The 17,185-nt window shown below is 43.6% G+C and overlaps 1 protein-coding gene across 1 annotated transcript in view; it reads right to left on the bottom strand.

The window, feature by feature from the left end:
* Nucleotides 1–17,185, bottom strand: part of ADCY1 (adenylate cyclase 1) — a 1,095,828-nt gene that overhangs the window by 91,305 nt on the left and 987,338 nt on the right. Inside the window, exons 16-17 of the mRNA XM_085606626.1 lie at nucleotides 14,415–14,531; nucleotides 3,054–3,200 (exon numbers count right to left, since the gene is read on the bottom strand). Coding sequence (XP_085462752.1) covers nucleotides 3,054–3,200; nucleotides 14,415–14,531 — 264 coding nt within the window. The remainder of the gene's footprint in view (nucleotides 1–3,053; nucleotides 3,201–14,414; nucleotides 14,532–17,185) is intronic.

Below are 17,185 nucleotides of genomic sequence, written 5' to 3'. Positions count from 1 at the left end.
CCTATTATGCCGCCATTGCTTCAGCTAAAGGTCATTTCTATGCGGCCCGCATTGACGCGGCCAGGAATAACTCTAAAGAAATTTTTTCCATAGTTCAGAGCTTCACCTCCACGCTGTCCCAAGCGAGTGTGACTCCTTCTTCGTTTGACTGGTGCAATACCTTATCTGGGTTTTTCAGAGATAAAATAACGGCCATTCAGGTCTCTTTCTCCCCCGACAAGAGTGCTCAGGTAGGGATGCGGACTCGCCTTGCAGGGCCTCCCCCTGTTTTGTTGTCGGCTTTTAGCCCAGTTCACCCGCTGGAAACTCTTAAAATACTTAGAGGGCTTAAATTGGGGTCTCCGGCAGATGCCTGCTCGGCCAGGCTTCTGGCCGATTTAGCGGAGAGTATCCACCTTGAAGTTAATCTGATTATTAATCTATCTTTACAGTCAATGGACTGGAAGCAGGCTAAGATTCTCCCCTTGCTTAAAAAGCCATCCCTGGACCCACTTAACCCAGGCAATTATCGTCCCATCTCTCTCTTGCCAGCCATTGCCAAGGTTTGCGAGAAGGTGGTACACAAATAATTATAGATTTTGTGGAGACTGAGGCTCTTTTACACTCAGCTCAATCAGGGTTTCGGGCGGGTCACTGCACCGAGACGGTCCTGGTTGAGGTTGTGGAGGCCATCCGGACGTGCCTGGAATGCCGGGGGTAGGGCAGTTTTGATTGTGCTCGACCTCTCGGTGGCCTTTGATACGGTCCCGCACGACCTTCTTTTGACCCGCCTCGCGGAGATTGGTGTGTCGGGGGCCGTTTGGGGCTGGCTTAGGTCCTTTTTGGAGGAAAGGGTTGAGCAGATCTGGCTCCCTCCCTTCTATTCCTCCCTCCACTCGGTCACCACGGATGTCCCGCAGGGTTCTTTCCTTAGTCCTTTGCTTTTTAACATTTATGTTACGCCTCTGATCCATCTGGCTGAAGCTCTTGGGGCTAAGGTTCTGGCCTATGCTGATGACACCCAGCTGCTCTTCACTTGGGATAAGGCTTCCAGTTCGGTCCTTGCGGCCCAACAGTGCCTCCGCTCCATCTTCACTTGGCCGGCGGATGCCCAGCTCAAGTGCAATGAGCAGATATCAGAGATCCTGCTCTTTGGCACTTTCCCTACCGATTTCTGTGAACAGCTGTGGCCACAGGAGCTTCCTCTTCCGCTCTCTGAGGGTCAGCCCGCCAAGAATTTGGGTGTCTGGTTCGAGGAGAATCTCTCTTTTTCCACCCATATCAGGAAAACTGCTGGCTGCTGCTTTGGTCTTATCAAAACCCTTAGGAATTGTTTTCCTCTTCTCCCGCAGGCAGCCAGAGTAACAGTCACCTGTGCTTTGATTCTCTCTCGGCTAGACTACGCCAACTCTCTTTATGTGGGGTCCCCTGGGTATATGATCAAGAAATTGTAGGAGGTCCAGAACACGGCGGCCAGACTGCTCCTTGGTATTTCATCAAGGAAGAGTGTCACTTCTCATCTGCACTCTCTTCATTGGCTACCCGTTGTGGCCAGGATCAAGTTCAAATACTTGGTCATGGCCCATCGTGCTCTTCACGGTCAGGGTCCCCTCTCTCTTCAGAGGCACTTCTCTTTCTATGTCCCCGCGCGGGCCTGGCGCTCGTTGTCCTTACGTCTGGCCTCGGTCCCGCGCTATAAACTCCAGAGGGCTGGGGGCTGGGGGCTGTTTTCTGGTGGTTAAAGCCAGCTTGGCCTGGAAAGCTCTCCCCCTCGACCTTCGTCTTACTCAGGAGCTCGCAGCTTTTAAAAGAAAGCTCAAAACACATCTCTTCGTTTGATTGTCTCTCTTTTCCCCTTGGGTTTCGCGCCGGGACACTTTCGAGTAGCCGAGCGCGTTACAAGTGGAATTAACATAACATAACATAACACAGACATGGACTGGGAGCCTGTGTTGGTTACTCCACCCAGCTGTTCAACGCAGCTCAGCTGGAGAAAGGCTAAGTGTGCATGGCTTCATCAACAATTGGACAAATGCAATACCTCTCTTCTAGTATTACATGACCTATTCTCAGCTTTTGGTCCGAAAGCAATTAAGCTGTGGTGTGAATTAAAAAAAATAACCTAAATATTAATGCCCCGGAAGACCGGCCAAACTGTCATGAGCACTTGACAGTGCCCACCACTCGCCCCTCCTCGCTGGTGCTGCAGCATCAGGATGGGAGGCCACACCCCTCCCTCATCTCGAAGCCTGCAGGGCTAAAAATAAAATGGTATTAAAAAATGTTTATTATAATTTTATTTTTGTCCTTTGCCTTTGCTTGTTTTCAGCAGGGGGGTGACGCTCCTCCGCCATAACGGAGGAGCCGCCCCTGCTTAGCTGGGAGGAGTGCAGTGCTTTAAAGTGCTCAACTGCTTCTCACAGCACGTGCGGGACGTGTCCAGGCCAAGACCGGGAACATCCACACCCGTCCGTGGTCGACAGAGGCTGGGCTTGTTCATCTCCATTTTTTCTTCATCCGAGTCCACACTTTTTTTACAACATGGGGAAGTGGAGATCACTTAGCAATGCCTGCTCAGTTTTTAAAGATACTACCATTGACAATTTCTCGTGGGCGTTGTTAATAATAACAAAGGAACTCTCACTTACTGGGAAGAGTTTGTCACTTGAAGGGTCTGGAATGTGGAATATAGATAGACTTATAATCATTGTTTCAGAATTATTCAAGCATTTTTATCCATAACGTTTTGTCTAAACTTCATAATTTTGTCTACTTTTATTTCATAAATTTTGGAATTTAAAAATCATTTAGAATCACACCATTGCATCACCACCAGCAGTTTCAAGCATGATATTGGCATACTGCTATATCCAATTCCAAAGCAGTACTTGGCTCTCATGAGTTAATGTAAATAATTGTTCTAAAGTTTAGGTGTAGTTGAACACGTGTGTGTGATACTGACACATGGAAAATCTGAATACAAAAATAATTTTTTTCACATATTCATATGAACTAGCACTTCATTTGTGGTGTATTTTCAAGAAATTGCAAATGAGAAATGCTCTGCCACTTACCTCGTCAAAATCTGCAATTATTTCATTTAAAAGTCGTAAACACTCAACTCCCATGTTATTGCCATCTAGTTCGATATAGAAATCATTAAAATTTGGAATAGAAGCAAACATCACACCCACTTGTGAATATGATTGGTAATAAAGATCCTGCAATTTGAAAGTGTAGAAAATTAAAATTATACAAAAGTGTAGCATCTCAATATGTTTGAGCGTATCATTTAAAATATGTAATGTTTTCATGTACATTTTACATCATGCAAATATGTCACAACTATATACATTCATTGTTGTACAGGAATCATTTACCCCCACTTGTAAAAAAAACTCAGAAAGAGTGAGACCCATGCCTAGCTGGTGTGTACAAGAAGTCAACATAGAGGCAATCCCTGAGTTCAGCTGAAATAGGATGAAGGACACACTCAACTGACAACACCCTTACGGAGCCCAGATACTAGAGTAGTGCTGGAAATGAGCATATTTCGTGTTGTACCACCCCAGAGTTCTGCCTTGACTGTTTGTGCTGGTTGTAGAACTCTGCACTTTTTTACCTCTACTAAGCAGGCCAACAAGCTGACCTCTTGTTTGAGCTACAAGGACACAACAAGCTTCAAGAGCCCTTTTCTCTGGATTCTCAGCTGACCAGTTTCCACTGGACCTGCCCTGGACCTGATCGATGTCGAAGACCTCTGGAACGTGAAAACATGAACTTCTCCAGCCGAGGCTTTTCCTGACGAAAAAGAACAGTGCCACTGAGGGTCCCATCTTGACACCGCAGTTTGTCGACGTTGTGCCCCCTCTCATCGACGCCAACCTACTGCCTGCTCTCACCAAAGGCTGTCGATGTCAGGAGGTAATCTTTCCCCTGAGAAGAACCTGGTCCTTGTATCCAACCTGTGCTCTGTCCCATTAGGCCTTAAATCTTTCCCTTGTCCGGGTCAAGTGAAACCAGATGACCGCGGTTGGCGCTTAATGTTTTTGGGTCCTATTTTTAGGTTTAAACTTTAAAAATCCATAACTCAGGTTCTAATTAATTGGCTATCTGTCATTCTAGTATAATTTATTAACATTCACTCTGTTTTTCTAAATTTAATTAGGTCTGTTTCTTTTTGTTGTTTGTCTATATCACTTTTTTGTACTGCATATGTACTTTACAGACTGCCTCCAAGTTACGCCTGTCTGCTCTGCGCCACAGCTACCAGGGAGTGAGCTGAGGTTAATTTACTGGTTCACCCTGACAAGGTTTGTCGTTATTATTTGCGGTGGTAACTCACCCTCTCAACTAATATCCCAATTCCTTACAAGAAGTGTATGGAGAAAGAACGTTGTCAACGCCACATGCTCGACAAAAAAACTACAGAGAGCAGAAAACTACCCAAAGGCTCTTTAAGAATTTTTTAAATAAATCTTCACCCGGCTCTCATCAACTAAATGAACTGAGGAGCAAACAATTCACTAACTTCTAGTCCATCCAAATTACAATACTCAGGCATGAGAACACATTCCCATGCTACCATGGAAGAAACACCAAACTGAGGGTGTTCCTTTGCTCCAATCTCTCAACAATAAAGAAGCTGAAACGGAAATAAAACCCTCACACAGAGATTGCCCCACACCACTCTATCTAAATTGAATAAATACCATTACGTACAGAACTTACATGCAAAAGCATGAAGCTCTTCACTTGGCCTACCATTTATCTCAGGAGTACTTAAGAAATATTTTGGTATTCAGCTAAATAAATATATCAACACCACATTCTTGAGCCTAAGAACCCAGTGCAATTCCCCTCAATATTTTAGATTACTCAATTCAACTCTTGGACAAATGCAACACCTGTCTTCTAATATTACTTGACCTATTCTCAGCTTTTGACAGGCCCGGAAGCAATTAAACTGTGGTGCGAATTAAAACAATATAATCTAAACATGAATGCAGGTCACTTTGAAAGTCTGCTTTGCATTTGTGATAACGCGCAGATAGATGGTGTTACCCTGTCCTCACCTCAGGAAATGAACAAAACCGTGAACCATAAATGGTTCCTTATCAGCTAAGGACTCCGTACAGGAAGCAGATAAAGGTTCACATGATCAGGTACAAACAAGTAGGTATCTGACTTTACGTGTCTAATTGAAGGATGTTGTTGCAGTGTGATTGAATGAAAATGCTGTGTCGGCACTGGCAGCATGTACATGTTGTACATACCGAAGTGTTTACTGGTTAATTTCTCTCAGGACACCATCTGTATGTGAAACCGTAGTGGACCTATACCCTCACGCATCTCATTTACTTCCATGTAAGGGCAGTGTTAATGCAGTAGGTGCTGCGATGAAGGCAGCAACACTTATTTTGAGCTGGTAGTTAATACCTACTGATGGGCATTGAGACTCCTGATAAGTGGTCCTGTGGGTGAAAGTAACAGTGATCTGCCCACCCGGGCCAAAGTATTAGAAATAGAGTATGTCCTTCCTCATTCTCAGTGACCTGTTAACAGTATGGGGAAGTCCATCTCTGTCTCTGGCCTGATAGAGTAGGGGTATGTCCTACCTCTCTGTCAATGGCTGGTGGTACGTGTTCCGCTGAGTGTGAGGCCCGCGCCTTAATCGTGTGTATGTCGTAGGCCGAGCTCGCGCTGTATGTCAAAGGGCTATTTATTGGCTGCTGTGCAGAGCCACTGCTGCGGAACAAGGGGTGCGTAGTCTGGCGGCCATTGAAGACCTGAATTTCAGAGTTCTTCCCTGGTATCATAGAGATCAGGACCATCCTAAACAATCAATGTATTTTTATGTGGTCTGAGCAGATTCAGGCAGCATTTCCAGGTGTCAGTGTTTTGTGACGAATGACACGTACAGCACAGGGCAAGCTGGCAGCTTTGATGTCAAGTTGTGTGTTTCCCTTTATGGAATTGTGAATGATTTTCATGTAAAAGATGCATTTCATAATGTTCGTGTTTTAAGAAGCTAGAGGTTAAATGACAATAACAGCAATCACGTCCTTCAAAGACATGCTTCAAAGCTGCACTTTAGTTTAATGAGTCAGAGGAGGGCGAGTTGCAGAGCACATGCAGCTATGGCTGCGGGCTGATGTGGGCTGGGAAGCTCAGTTTGAAATCTGGGTTGTACTATGCTGCCCAACAAACACGTTTATTAGAGATCTAGACTGGCTAGACACACCTCACAAGGAAATCAGATCAAAAAGAGAAAAGAAGGCAGAGGACCCCTAAACACATCAGAACATTTTAAAACATGAGGTAAAAAGATTCATGGGAGAGTGAGGACTTGAAATGGCGCCTCAATCATTTATACAGTTCCTCAAATGATTTAAGTAGTCATCGACACTCTCTCAGTAAATGGTACCTAGCAGATGTCTCATTCAGCCATTAAATGCCAGGAATGAAAATAAGTAACAGGAATGAGGGTAAAGAAGGGCTATGGCTAGAGAGCCAATAACAACCGGCAGAGGCTGGTGACCAGCCTGTTGTACATTTAGGGTAGTGGTACTGAGGGGAAGAAGTCATGAGGAGAACAGGGCCTAGGCATCTGGGGGCCGGAGGGGATTAGGGTGTGGGACAAAGATCCTGACTGGTAATAAAAGGGTAAATAATGGATGGGAAAAGGGCCAGGGTTGTCAGAACAGAACTGATCTTCATTGAGGGAAGATCTGGGCCGAGCCTCACTTACACCTGAATAGGCTGTGTCCTGTCTTCACACAAAGAGTTGCATACCCCCTGTATTACGCACCTGCGCGCTACGAGAGGTACTAGACCTGATAACGATTTTAGCAGCTTACACAGCAACCCCACACATTTTCCTACTCCCTGCTGACGAGAGGCAACTACCTCGAAACACGTGTCCAGGGATGGCACACGCCACGCATACTTGCATTCACACTCGAGCATAGGTGTATCCGCCGACGCTGACCTTCAGGGACCATTTTCATTGGGGGAACACGCCTGGTAGGTGTAGCAGTGTGCGACCAATCTGGTTTAACTTTATATTCAGGCTCCCTTGAGCCGGTGGAGTCGACGGACTCATGGTTACGCACCTGCGCGCTACGAGAGGTACTAGACCTGATAACGATTTTAGCAGCTTACACAGCAACCCCACACATTTTCCTACTCCCTGCTCACGAGAGGCAACTACCTCGAAACACGTGTCCAGGGATGGCACACGCCACGCATACTTGCATTCACACTCGAGCATAGGTGTATCCGCCGACGCTGACCTTCAGGGACCATTTTCATTGGGGGAACACGCCTGGTAGGTGTAGCAGTGTGCGACCAATCTGGTTTACCCCCTGTAGATAGTCTTGAGCCATGGTAAAGAAGGCAGGGCATCTGTGAACTTCAAAGGCATGCCTCTAGAAGCTTCTCCCCACTTCAAAGTCACCACTGTGTATAAAAGAAGGACCTCAGTCACCACCACTTTAGTACACTTCTGGACCTGAGGATACTCTGCCAGGAGGGACTGCTGTGATGCTGAAAAGACTACCTCTCTCATGGAATGCTTCTCTGAAGGAACTGCTGCCCTGCTGTGCTGACCTTCTTCCCTCTTGCCTGGGTGAGAAGGGCTGGACCTGAAACTATTCATCCCAGAACCCAGAGTGACTGCAAAGGATAGTTGGCTGGCCTCCTGATCTGAAACCTCAAGGACATAACAGGCTTCCAACAACCTTGCATCTGCACTTGGACTCTGCCATCTGTAAGTCTACCTTGCCAAGTGGTACTAACCCAGTCCTGGACCCTGTAAAGTGGGCTTAAGGTTCTTTGTCAGTCTCTGTGGATCCAGTGGAATTAATGCATCGCTTCTGCTTTGCGGTGTAACCCTGAGCAGAATGGGTGCATCTCCGCTGCTTTGTGGATTGGAATTGTCACATAGACTCACATCGCCACTGCAACCCAAATTTCCTTCAGAGCCACCATTGTGCTACACATCCTTGGCACAGGTCCTCACATAGCAGCTCTAAGGTGACACCGGAATCCACAACGCAGCCTCACAGCCTTTCAGAATCAACGCATAGCCCCGGCGGTGCGCAGCATCCCGGATGCTAGACTTCGCAATACAAGCCCCGTCAACAGGATCCTCAATTTCGAAAGAACTGGATCTTGCACCGCAGCCTCACCACATCTCAGAACTGACGCATCACTTTGGCTGCGCAACGCATCTTTTACATGGATCATCGCAACATCTGCAACTAGGATTTGAAGTACTTTGTTCAGCGGGCCTAACTGGGTCACTTTAGCCGGCACACGCTCCGTTGCGGTTGGACTGAACTTGTGACTTTGTCCTGTTCCAGCACAACAGATATCCACAGTTGGCGCTTTGTGCTTTTCATGTGCTATTTTCACTGAACATTAAAAATTCAATATCTGTGGTTCTAATAATTGGATGTTTGTCGTTTTGGTCTTGTTTGATGTATTAAATTAGGCTCTATATTTCTAACCTGGTGTGGGATCTTTTTGTGTGGTGCTTTCACTGTTTTACTGTTGGAAGTGTTGCACAAATATTTTACACATTGCCTCTAAGTTAAGCCTCACTTCTCTTTGCCAAGCTACAAGGGGGTTGAGCATGGATTAATTTGGGGTTTGTTTTTGCGTTTCCCTAACTAGGATTGTGGTCGTTGGTTGACCAAGGCTCAATCCCCAGTCAACCAGTAACCCAATTTCTGTCATAAAACTTAGTCCATGCATGCATTTCTGTCATATGTATGAACCATGGTTTGGCTTTGGTGAATGTGTGTGCTTAGTAGGTGCTATGGCTTGGGATCACATTTTATACATGCTCCACTGGTCCATTAAACCATTAAAGTGTTGTCATAGGGAAGAGGTGTGGAGCAGTGGCCAGGGCGACTGACACCGGAACCCGGGGGCTCACAGTTCAATCCCCGGCACCAGCCGCAGATCAGCCCAGCACCGCGTGACTCTGGGCAATAACTTGCTTAATCTTCCAGATGGCCCCCAGTGCCTTGACACCCTCGGGTAATCGTTCTCGCTTTACAAATACTGAACATTTACGCATAGTGCATGGTATTCCCATCTATGTTTAGTTGAGGCGTGTAGCAAACCTGGACATGCCTGTATGGTGGAAGAGGTCTACCACTCAGATCTATCAAATATGTACTGTAACTCTGGGCACTGTCCATGTTTAGCACCTGAGGGCAACAAAGTACACAAAGGCCCACAGTCTATGTGCAAAATACATGTTTAGCAAACATGGACCATAAATCCAGGCCATCGTCCATTTCCTATACAAGACTACCCCTACCACAAACTTTGGCCAGTGGGCAAGGTTTTTGCTCAATCCATAGATTCACCAAGTCCAGATTATGGTCACAGGTTGCACTCTGTTCTTAGCCTAGTTATATTCTACTAGAGATATAAATAGGCACAAGTGAGAAAGAAGAACAAATACAAACAAAATGGAGTTGCAGCTTTTTGTTTATACAAGTGATGGCCTAGAAAATGGTCAGTTGTTCTCATTAGAAATGAAATATCAACATATTAACAGAGTTTCCGAGAACAGAATTTCTAGGAGGAAAAAAGTTGTTGTGCCTGTCTCTGAAATATACCCTGGATTTGTTCACTATTGAAGAACAAGATACTCCTAATATTGCAGAATACTTCATTTGTGTGCTATTCACCAAACATATTGAGGAGATAAAAGGTTTTTTCACTGTATGTGACACAACAGTTCATGTTGCACAAGCCCATGCAAATGTCTGAAAATGGCACCTACCTCCCACTCCTTTCTCTTTCCGCAGAAAATAGGATGTTACTGCATTTTCATGTTGAGTGCTAAGGTGCTTGTTAGACCTGACATCCTTGGCATGGTTTCCCCTGACTTTTTGCCTTCAGACCTTCTGTTTTTCCTGAGTTCATATTTGCTGGATTTAGGACTATGGGAACTTTACCACTGCTAACAAGTGCTAAAGTGCATGTTCTCCCTGTTTGAAACATAGTAACAGTGGCTTATCCACAATAGGCATGTTTAATTTACTTATAAGTCCCTAGTAAAGTGCACTACTTGTGCCCAGGGCCTGTAAAATAAATGCTATCAGTGAGTCTGTAGCACTGATTTTGCCACTCACTTCCGTAGCCCTTTAAACATATCACAGGCCTCCCACTGCAGAGCCTGTGTGTGCAGTTGTAAATTGCCATGTTGACCTGGCAAGTTAACCCTCTTTCTAGGCCCAAACCTTCCCTTTTAATACATATGTCACCCCTAAGGTAGGTCCTGGATTGGCATTTATTGGAAAAATTGGAATGTGCATTTCCAAAACCGCTTTTTGCCTTGAGGAAAAATAGGAGTATTGGCCAGCAACTCGTAAGAGCAGACATGCTCAAAACAAAAAAAACTTGAGAACACAATGGCAACTAAAACCGGTGGAGGGCCATCACAAATGCAGCACGTGTGCTGCTTGCAATTCCACAGTTGAAGGTGTAGAATTCTCCCATAATGGCATCAAATGGCGCCACTCAGAGTTTACCAATTGCAAATCTAAGAATATTGTGTATGCGATCCTTTGTCCTTGCGTGTTGTTACATATTGGCAAAACAAACCAAGAGATAAACCAACGCATTACACAACATCGCCCAAGGATCACAAAGAGGGTGATCACTGCGCCAATGGTGCAGCATTTTTTTGATAAGTCTCATTGTGAAAAAGATTTTAAATGGGCAGTATTATCTGGCCTAGACACATCTAAACTTCTGTTTGATATTGATGCTGCTTTGTTGCAAAGGGAAGCTCCTCTTATTTTAAAATCCAATAGCGCTTCCACTGGTTTGAATGGAATGACAGAATTGTCAAGGGTTTAATGGTGGAAATGATATGTCCCACAATGCACCTCCCTGATTTGTGTAATAATGGGGTCGTTGAAACACCTTAATTGGTTGAGAAACCATTACCCATGAACATTAGGTCTAAAGACAGGAAGTGCTCCAACGGGTTATGCCGTGGCTGACAGTGACACATCAGTTTGCACAAGTCAGAGAACTAGGAATTCCATAGAGCCGATACAAGTAAGTGCACCCTGTGCCCTTTTTCATAAAAATTCCAACATCGTTAGCGTGTGACAGTTCACTAACGCGTTCGCATTTCCATTTAGAAATAATTACTGCAAAGGCGAACACGCCCGCATTTCAGTACAAGAGCAGTGAATACCGGCCAACGAGTCTGGAAGTGGAAAGACTCGGAGGAAGTAAGTCAGTTTTGTATTTAGCTTTAGAATGTCCATTACAGTATTCTGTGCAACATGTTCCTAATTAATGTAACAACATCTCCATTAGAATAAGTAGTGAAGGCGGAAGGTACAGTTTTAACCGGTTTTGCCTCTTTGTTGAAAGTTCAAAAATAGAGCAGATATAATTATTCCTTGGTTGTTTTTGGAATATTTTACAGAATTACACACGGGCACAGGAGGCGTGGCGCTCCTAAGCAATTAAAATTCTATATCGTTTGCAGACAGTCAAAATCCTGAAAATAAAGTCTAGAGCAGCTGCTCTATGTTGGAAATCAGGTAAACAACAAGCACAGTTAGCATTATATGTGAGAGAAGGGATTTTTGGGTTGATGCTGTTGTTGCATTATTTATTCATTTGTTTTTTAGAATATCCTGACCATTTATATGAAGCCCTGATGAGAGCCCCAGTACCAGCAGCCTGGGTCTTGAAACGCATTGGCATTTCGGGATACGGAGGAATTTGTATAAATTTGAACTTTGTTGTTGGAGTGTTTGAGGGAATTTGTCCTTGATTAATACATTATCAAGACACTCTCAAAATATCCCCGTTGTCAAAAGCGGTTTGGTCCATAAAATTGGATAATTACATGATTATTAGTTCTGTTTTCATGTTTATGATGCAAATGGTAAATGTTCTGGCATTGAATTAATGTACATAGCAATTTGATGATCCTTTGTGTATTGTAATTTGTTGAAAGTAATTTTTTATGGTCTGTATGTCTATTGATGTTTATGATTGTAGTCCTTTGTGAATTGTTTGATATATACGTTGTGTTTTGTATGTCAATTTGAGAACTAAGTGTTTCTTTTATTCTCAGTCATTTATAAACTTTTTTGAATAATTTAAAGACTACCAAAAAAAAGGAATGGATTAATAAAAATTCCATTCGAACAGACAGAGCCAGGCTGCCCTTTTGTGTTTTGAATTTTGAATAACCCTACCTGGCCCCGGTCCTTTGGGCTTAACCCCTACAGTATTTTGCACATTTAGAATGTTGGCATTTTCTTACTTTAGCCATTTAGTGCCTTCTACTTGTCTCTGAATACACATCAGGGATGGGTAACAGCTGGATTTTGTGCATTTCTTTTAGACAGCCAAACACAAAGCGAGCTTAGGTCTGACTGATGGCCATCCACATCCTGATAGGACTGTACTGGAAAGGATGGGAGGGAGGCAGGGACTGACATTTATACCTTAATAGACTGTGTCCTGTCCCCACACAAAGGCCTGCATGCCCCCCTGTAGGTAGTGATTCTGGAGCCAGGACAGGAAGTACAGGTACTCTGTGTACCTTAAAGGCCTCTCTTTGAAGTCTCCCCTACTTCAAAGCCACAACTGGGTATAAGTACTGGACATCAGACACCACCAACTCTGTATACTTCTGGACCTGTGGATACTCTGCAAGGAAGGACTGTCACTCTCCTGGACTCCTGCTCTACTGTGCTGACCTGCTGCCCTCTTGCATGGGAGTGAGAAGGACTAGACCTGCATCTCTAAAACCCAGAACCACCGTGCCTCAAAGGGCTTATCTGCTTTCCTCCTGTTTTGACGTCTCAGGGTCATCAAAGACTTCCAACTATCCACCTACAGCATATGGACTATGCCAACTGAGAGTCTTGCCCTACCAACTGGTGCCAGTCCAGTCCTGGACCCTTGGAAGGGAGAATAGAGTGCTGCTCCTGTAAAAACCCACGCATCTCCATTGTTGCGTGGCTTGGAAATAGTGCATCTCCCTCGATGCTGACACATCGCCGCAAGGACCAAAGACATCGCATTGCTGACTGCACTACTCATCGCCTCCATTTCTCGACGCATTCTCGATTTACATGGCTCAGAACCAACGCATTGCCTACCTCCGAAGAGATCAATGATGATGCACTGCCTCCTCTGCTCCTTGCATCTCATCGCAACCACAAACCAAGTCACAGTTTCAGTGCGCCAAGGCTGGTCCCTGTATCCGACTAGCGCTCCATCGCGATCGGCCTTAACCTTTGGGTTTGACCCAGTCTATCGCGACTGATAGTCCCAGTTGGCGTTTTATGCTTTTAAGCCTTACATTTCAGTTTATTCTTTAAAAATTAATAACTCAGCGTATACTTATTGGATTATCTTCGTTTTGATCATGCTTTGTTCAATAAATTAAGCGCTTTTTATCTAACTAGGTGTGGTGTTTTGAAGTGTTGCACAAATACTTTACACATTACCTCTTAAACTAAGCCTGACTGCCAAGCAACCAGAGCGTGACCACAGGTTAACTTAGGGTGCGTATCCGACTAGGATTGTCGTTGCTGCTTGGACAGGTTGCATACCTCTGCCAACCAGAAACCACATTTCTAACAGTGCTTAAGTGTTGAACAGTTAGCAGAAGAGTACCTACCTGTTGTACAAACAGCCACACATCTTACCAAACACTTCACATCAAACAGAATCACCATACTTTAACTTGCAGATAATTGTCGCTTGAAGAGGGATACAGTGCTCTGGGTCTTGTGTTTTGCTGATTAGCAACGGGCTGCTCAGGTTCTTCAGTGTCACTCTCCTACATTTAATGTGCTTCGGAATAATAACAAATGTTCGTGTAAGGGTATACATGAGCCCTTGTGTTTTATAAGAGTCAGAGATTATGCATGACTTTAGGAACTGCATTTGAAAAAGAATATCGCGTTAGGCAAAGTTTGAGAACCAAAGTGAGATAAGTAGGCACGAAGGGAAGAACCCGCCATCGTCCTTGCCATGTTGCACAGATATGTTTTTTTTTTAACTTACTTAAAAACTAGTTTCTTGTCTATATGTATTAAAAGAATGCATCGATGTATACTTTATGGACCATCTTACTTTGAAAAACCGTTCAGGTGTTACCAATTGCATTTAATAGTATGCAAGAGGAAATTAGAGTGTAGAAAACACACACTTTTTGTGACAATTCAAATTTGATTTTGGTTCCGAAGTGGTACCTGACATGTTGCCTTACTGGTTTGTCTCTTTTTCGTAGAGCCTCAGATTTTAAGTTTTCTATTGATTAACATTTATATAGACTGTCTCGGTCACACATATTTTCTGACCTTGAGTTCTGTTGCGTTTTCATTTTTACACTGAACACCATACAAAACACTCAGTCTTACCATGTTTCTTGGGTTAGACATTAGAAAGTGCTGTGCAACGTGGGCAGGCAGTAGATTGAAGAGAATTCGTTTATTATCTAACTTCACTCTCTCCATATCATCTCTCTCTTCTTCCGCCTGCAATGAAAATGATGAAATATTGGCACAATGGACCATTTTAATGTTGAGTGAGTGTACTTTGCGGTCGTTTTTTTATCTTTATGATGTCTAAAAGCAAACGTCCTGTCGTTTTATGGTGTCATAGTTACAGTTAACACACATCAAAATAATTGAGTAGTTAGGAACAAAGGGTATTTCATTCAGAAATATCTAAGGCAGATATCAGGCATCCTGTTTGGCCTTTCATCTTGAAAAATAGATAACACAGCCGCAAAATGTTTTTGTGCTAAATAGAGTGGGATATTTCTCTCTGTGAGTCAGGCTAGCACTCGATATTACGTGGGGCATTGAAGACAAACCTTTTGCAAACAACATTAGCATTCTGTTTCATGTGTATAACTTATAGAATGTGTAATTGTGTGTATTTCTTTTTTTAAGTAAAGCATTTGAATGCCATCTTTAGCAGTGGCCAAAATCTCAAAGACACAAATTACGAGTTGCAAGACCCTGGGGCTATTTTACTGCATGGTAAAATTCATGTGAAATGCAATAAAATCCCCGTAGTACCATACAGTAACAAGAACATTCCAAATCAATGGAGAATTATCGTGTGGCGCCAATATTTCCAGTCGTAAATCCACACCGATTCCCCAGTTCCATGCGGTTTTACCTTATATATTTACCCACTGCCCTGAGAAGGTGCAAATGTATATAGGTGTCGAAACGTGGGGGGATAAAGAAGAAATGAGTAGTGAATTGTTAGAAATTGCTCTTTCTGCATGGTTACCCCTAAAAGTTTGACTTACTTTGCCACTTTTGCTGAATTCATTTTTGTTAGGACTGCTAACTAGTGCTAAATTACTTGCGTTCTCTCCTTAGAACATAGTAGAATTGGCTTATACCCAAGTGGAATTTTTTATTTATTTATATGTCCCTAGTAAAGTGCATTCATGTGCCCAGGGCTTATAACTTAAATACTACTAGTGGGCTTGCAGCACTGATTGTGCTACCCACTTACGTAGCCCTGTAAAAATGTCTCTGGCCTGCCTTTGCAGAGCCTGTGTGCAGTTTTAAATACCATGTCTATCTGGCAATTTAAACCTCTTCCCAGGCCCAAACCTTCCTTTTTAAAACATGTATGTCAAGCCCTAGGGTAGGCACTGAACAGCCCAGATGGCAGGGTGCAATGTATTTAAAAAGCAGGACATGTTTTTTTAAGTTTTACATGTCCTAGTAGTGAAAAACTCTTAAACTCGTTTTTCCCTACTCCAATGCCTATCGCTCCTATTGGAAGACATTGAGATTACCTTATCACATTTTCTAAGTGTAATTTCCAATTGGGAAGAGATAAGACCCCCGCGCCTGGTGTCTTTGGAATCACAATGTAAAATCACAGTTTATGATGAAGTTGGATTTCAAATTGAAATCCTGCAAATGCCACTTTTAGAAAGTGTATTAAGTAACCAAGCTCTGTCCTTGTGCTCTTTTACTGTCGCACTGCGATAGGTGGGAACAGCTCCCTCTACTGTATCAAATTCATCCCGGTAATCCAAGGTATTCCTTTTAACCAATGAAATTTTCATCTTCCTTGTTAGTCTTTTTCTTGAAATTATTCACCACAACGGAGATGGTGAGATGCAATCCATAATTTTTATTAAACATTTCTGATACTTGCTGTCTGCCATTCTAAGCTTAATGCAGCAGTACGTTTTCGAATTGATCTCCATATGAAGTAAGCACAACATGTATTGTCCCAATGCATTTCGAGCCCCAAAGGCTCTTCGTCAGGGGATTCTAAACATATAAAATAGACAGTATAACTCAACGAATCCCGTACGATTCATGTGTAATAACAACCATCAAGCAATGATTTTCAAAAACACATTTCCTATTGAATGCCCTCTACCATCACCCCCACATTACATAAAGACATGAAAAAATACACCCCCTACTACCCTCCCATCCTACCTAAGCCAGTATTACCTCAAATCTTCCCATTAATGCCAAAATACTCACACTAGTCACTTAAACTCGTTTCCCCTTTCATGGTTCTCCCCATGCTTCTCCCTGCTGTATCTCTCCCTTAATCCTCTTTCAACCTATTCCTCGCAATGGCTTCCATTTCCCTCATGTACTATCTCTCTCCCTCAATCCTCCATTATCCCTCGCTCTCCTTCAAATCACTCCTATTCATTCAACCTATCCCTTGCTGTTACCCACCTAAAGTTCCCTGCCTTTCCCTCAATGTCTCACTGTAATCATGTGCATGACCTTCACTGCCTATCTCACCCTTTTTCTTGCTGTTTACGTACACGCACCTCCTGCAATCTTACCTCATTTTGCTTCACTCCATAAAAACAGTGTTCCCTCGTTCTTCCTGATTGTTAGACCTTACCTACTCACTCACAACCTCTTAAGTAACCGGCAAGCGTATTGGTTAATTGCCTCCACCTGACTGCTTCCCCCACTGCCTGTACTCGATATTAACAAAAGGCTGCACCTGAAATCTTCACCCAAAGACCCCAACACCCATGATGCACTGATCTTCCCCCCGGAAAACATCAAACGCTGCATATCGCTAAATCATTAACTCCCTGGTGTCTTAACTGAAAATACAAAATACATAAATCTCAAGTACTATCCCAAAAATAAAACTGTGTAGTGACAAACTA

Source organism: Triturus cristatus, chromosome 5_2 (assembly GCF_964204655.1).
Source record: "Triturus cristatus chromosome 5_2, aTriCri1.1, whole genome shotgun sequence".
Taxonomy (NCBI): domain Eukaryota; kingdom Metazoa; phylum Chordata; class Amphibia; order Caudata; family Salamandridae; genus Triturus; species Triturus cristatus.
This window is presented reverse-complemented; position numbering and strand designations above follow the sequence as displayed.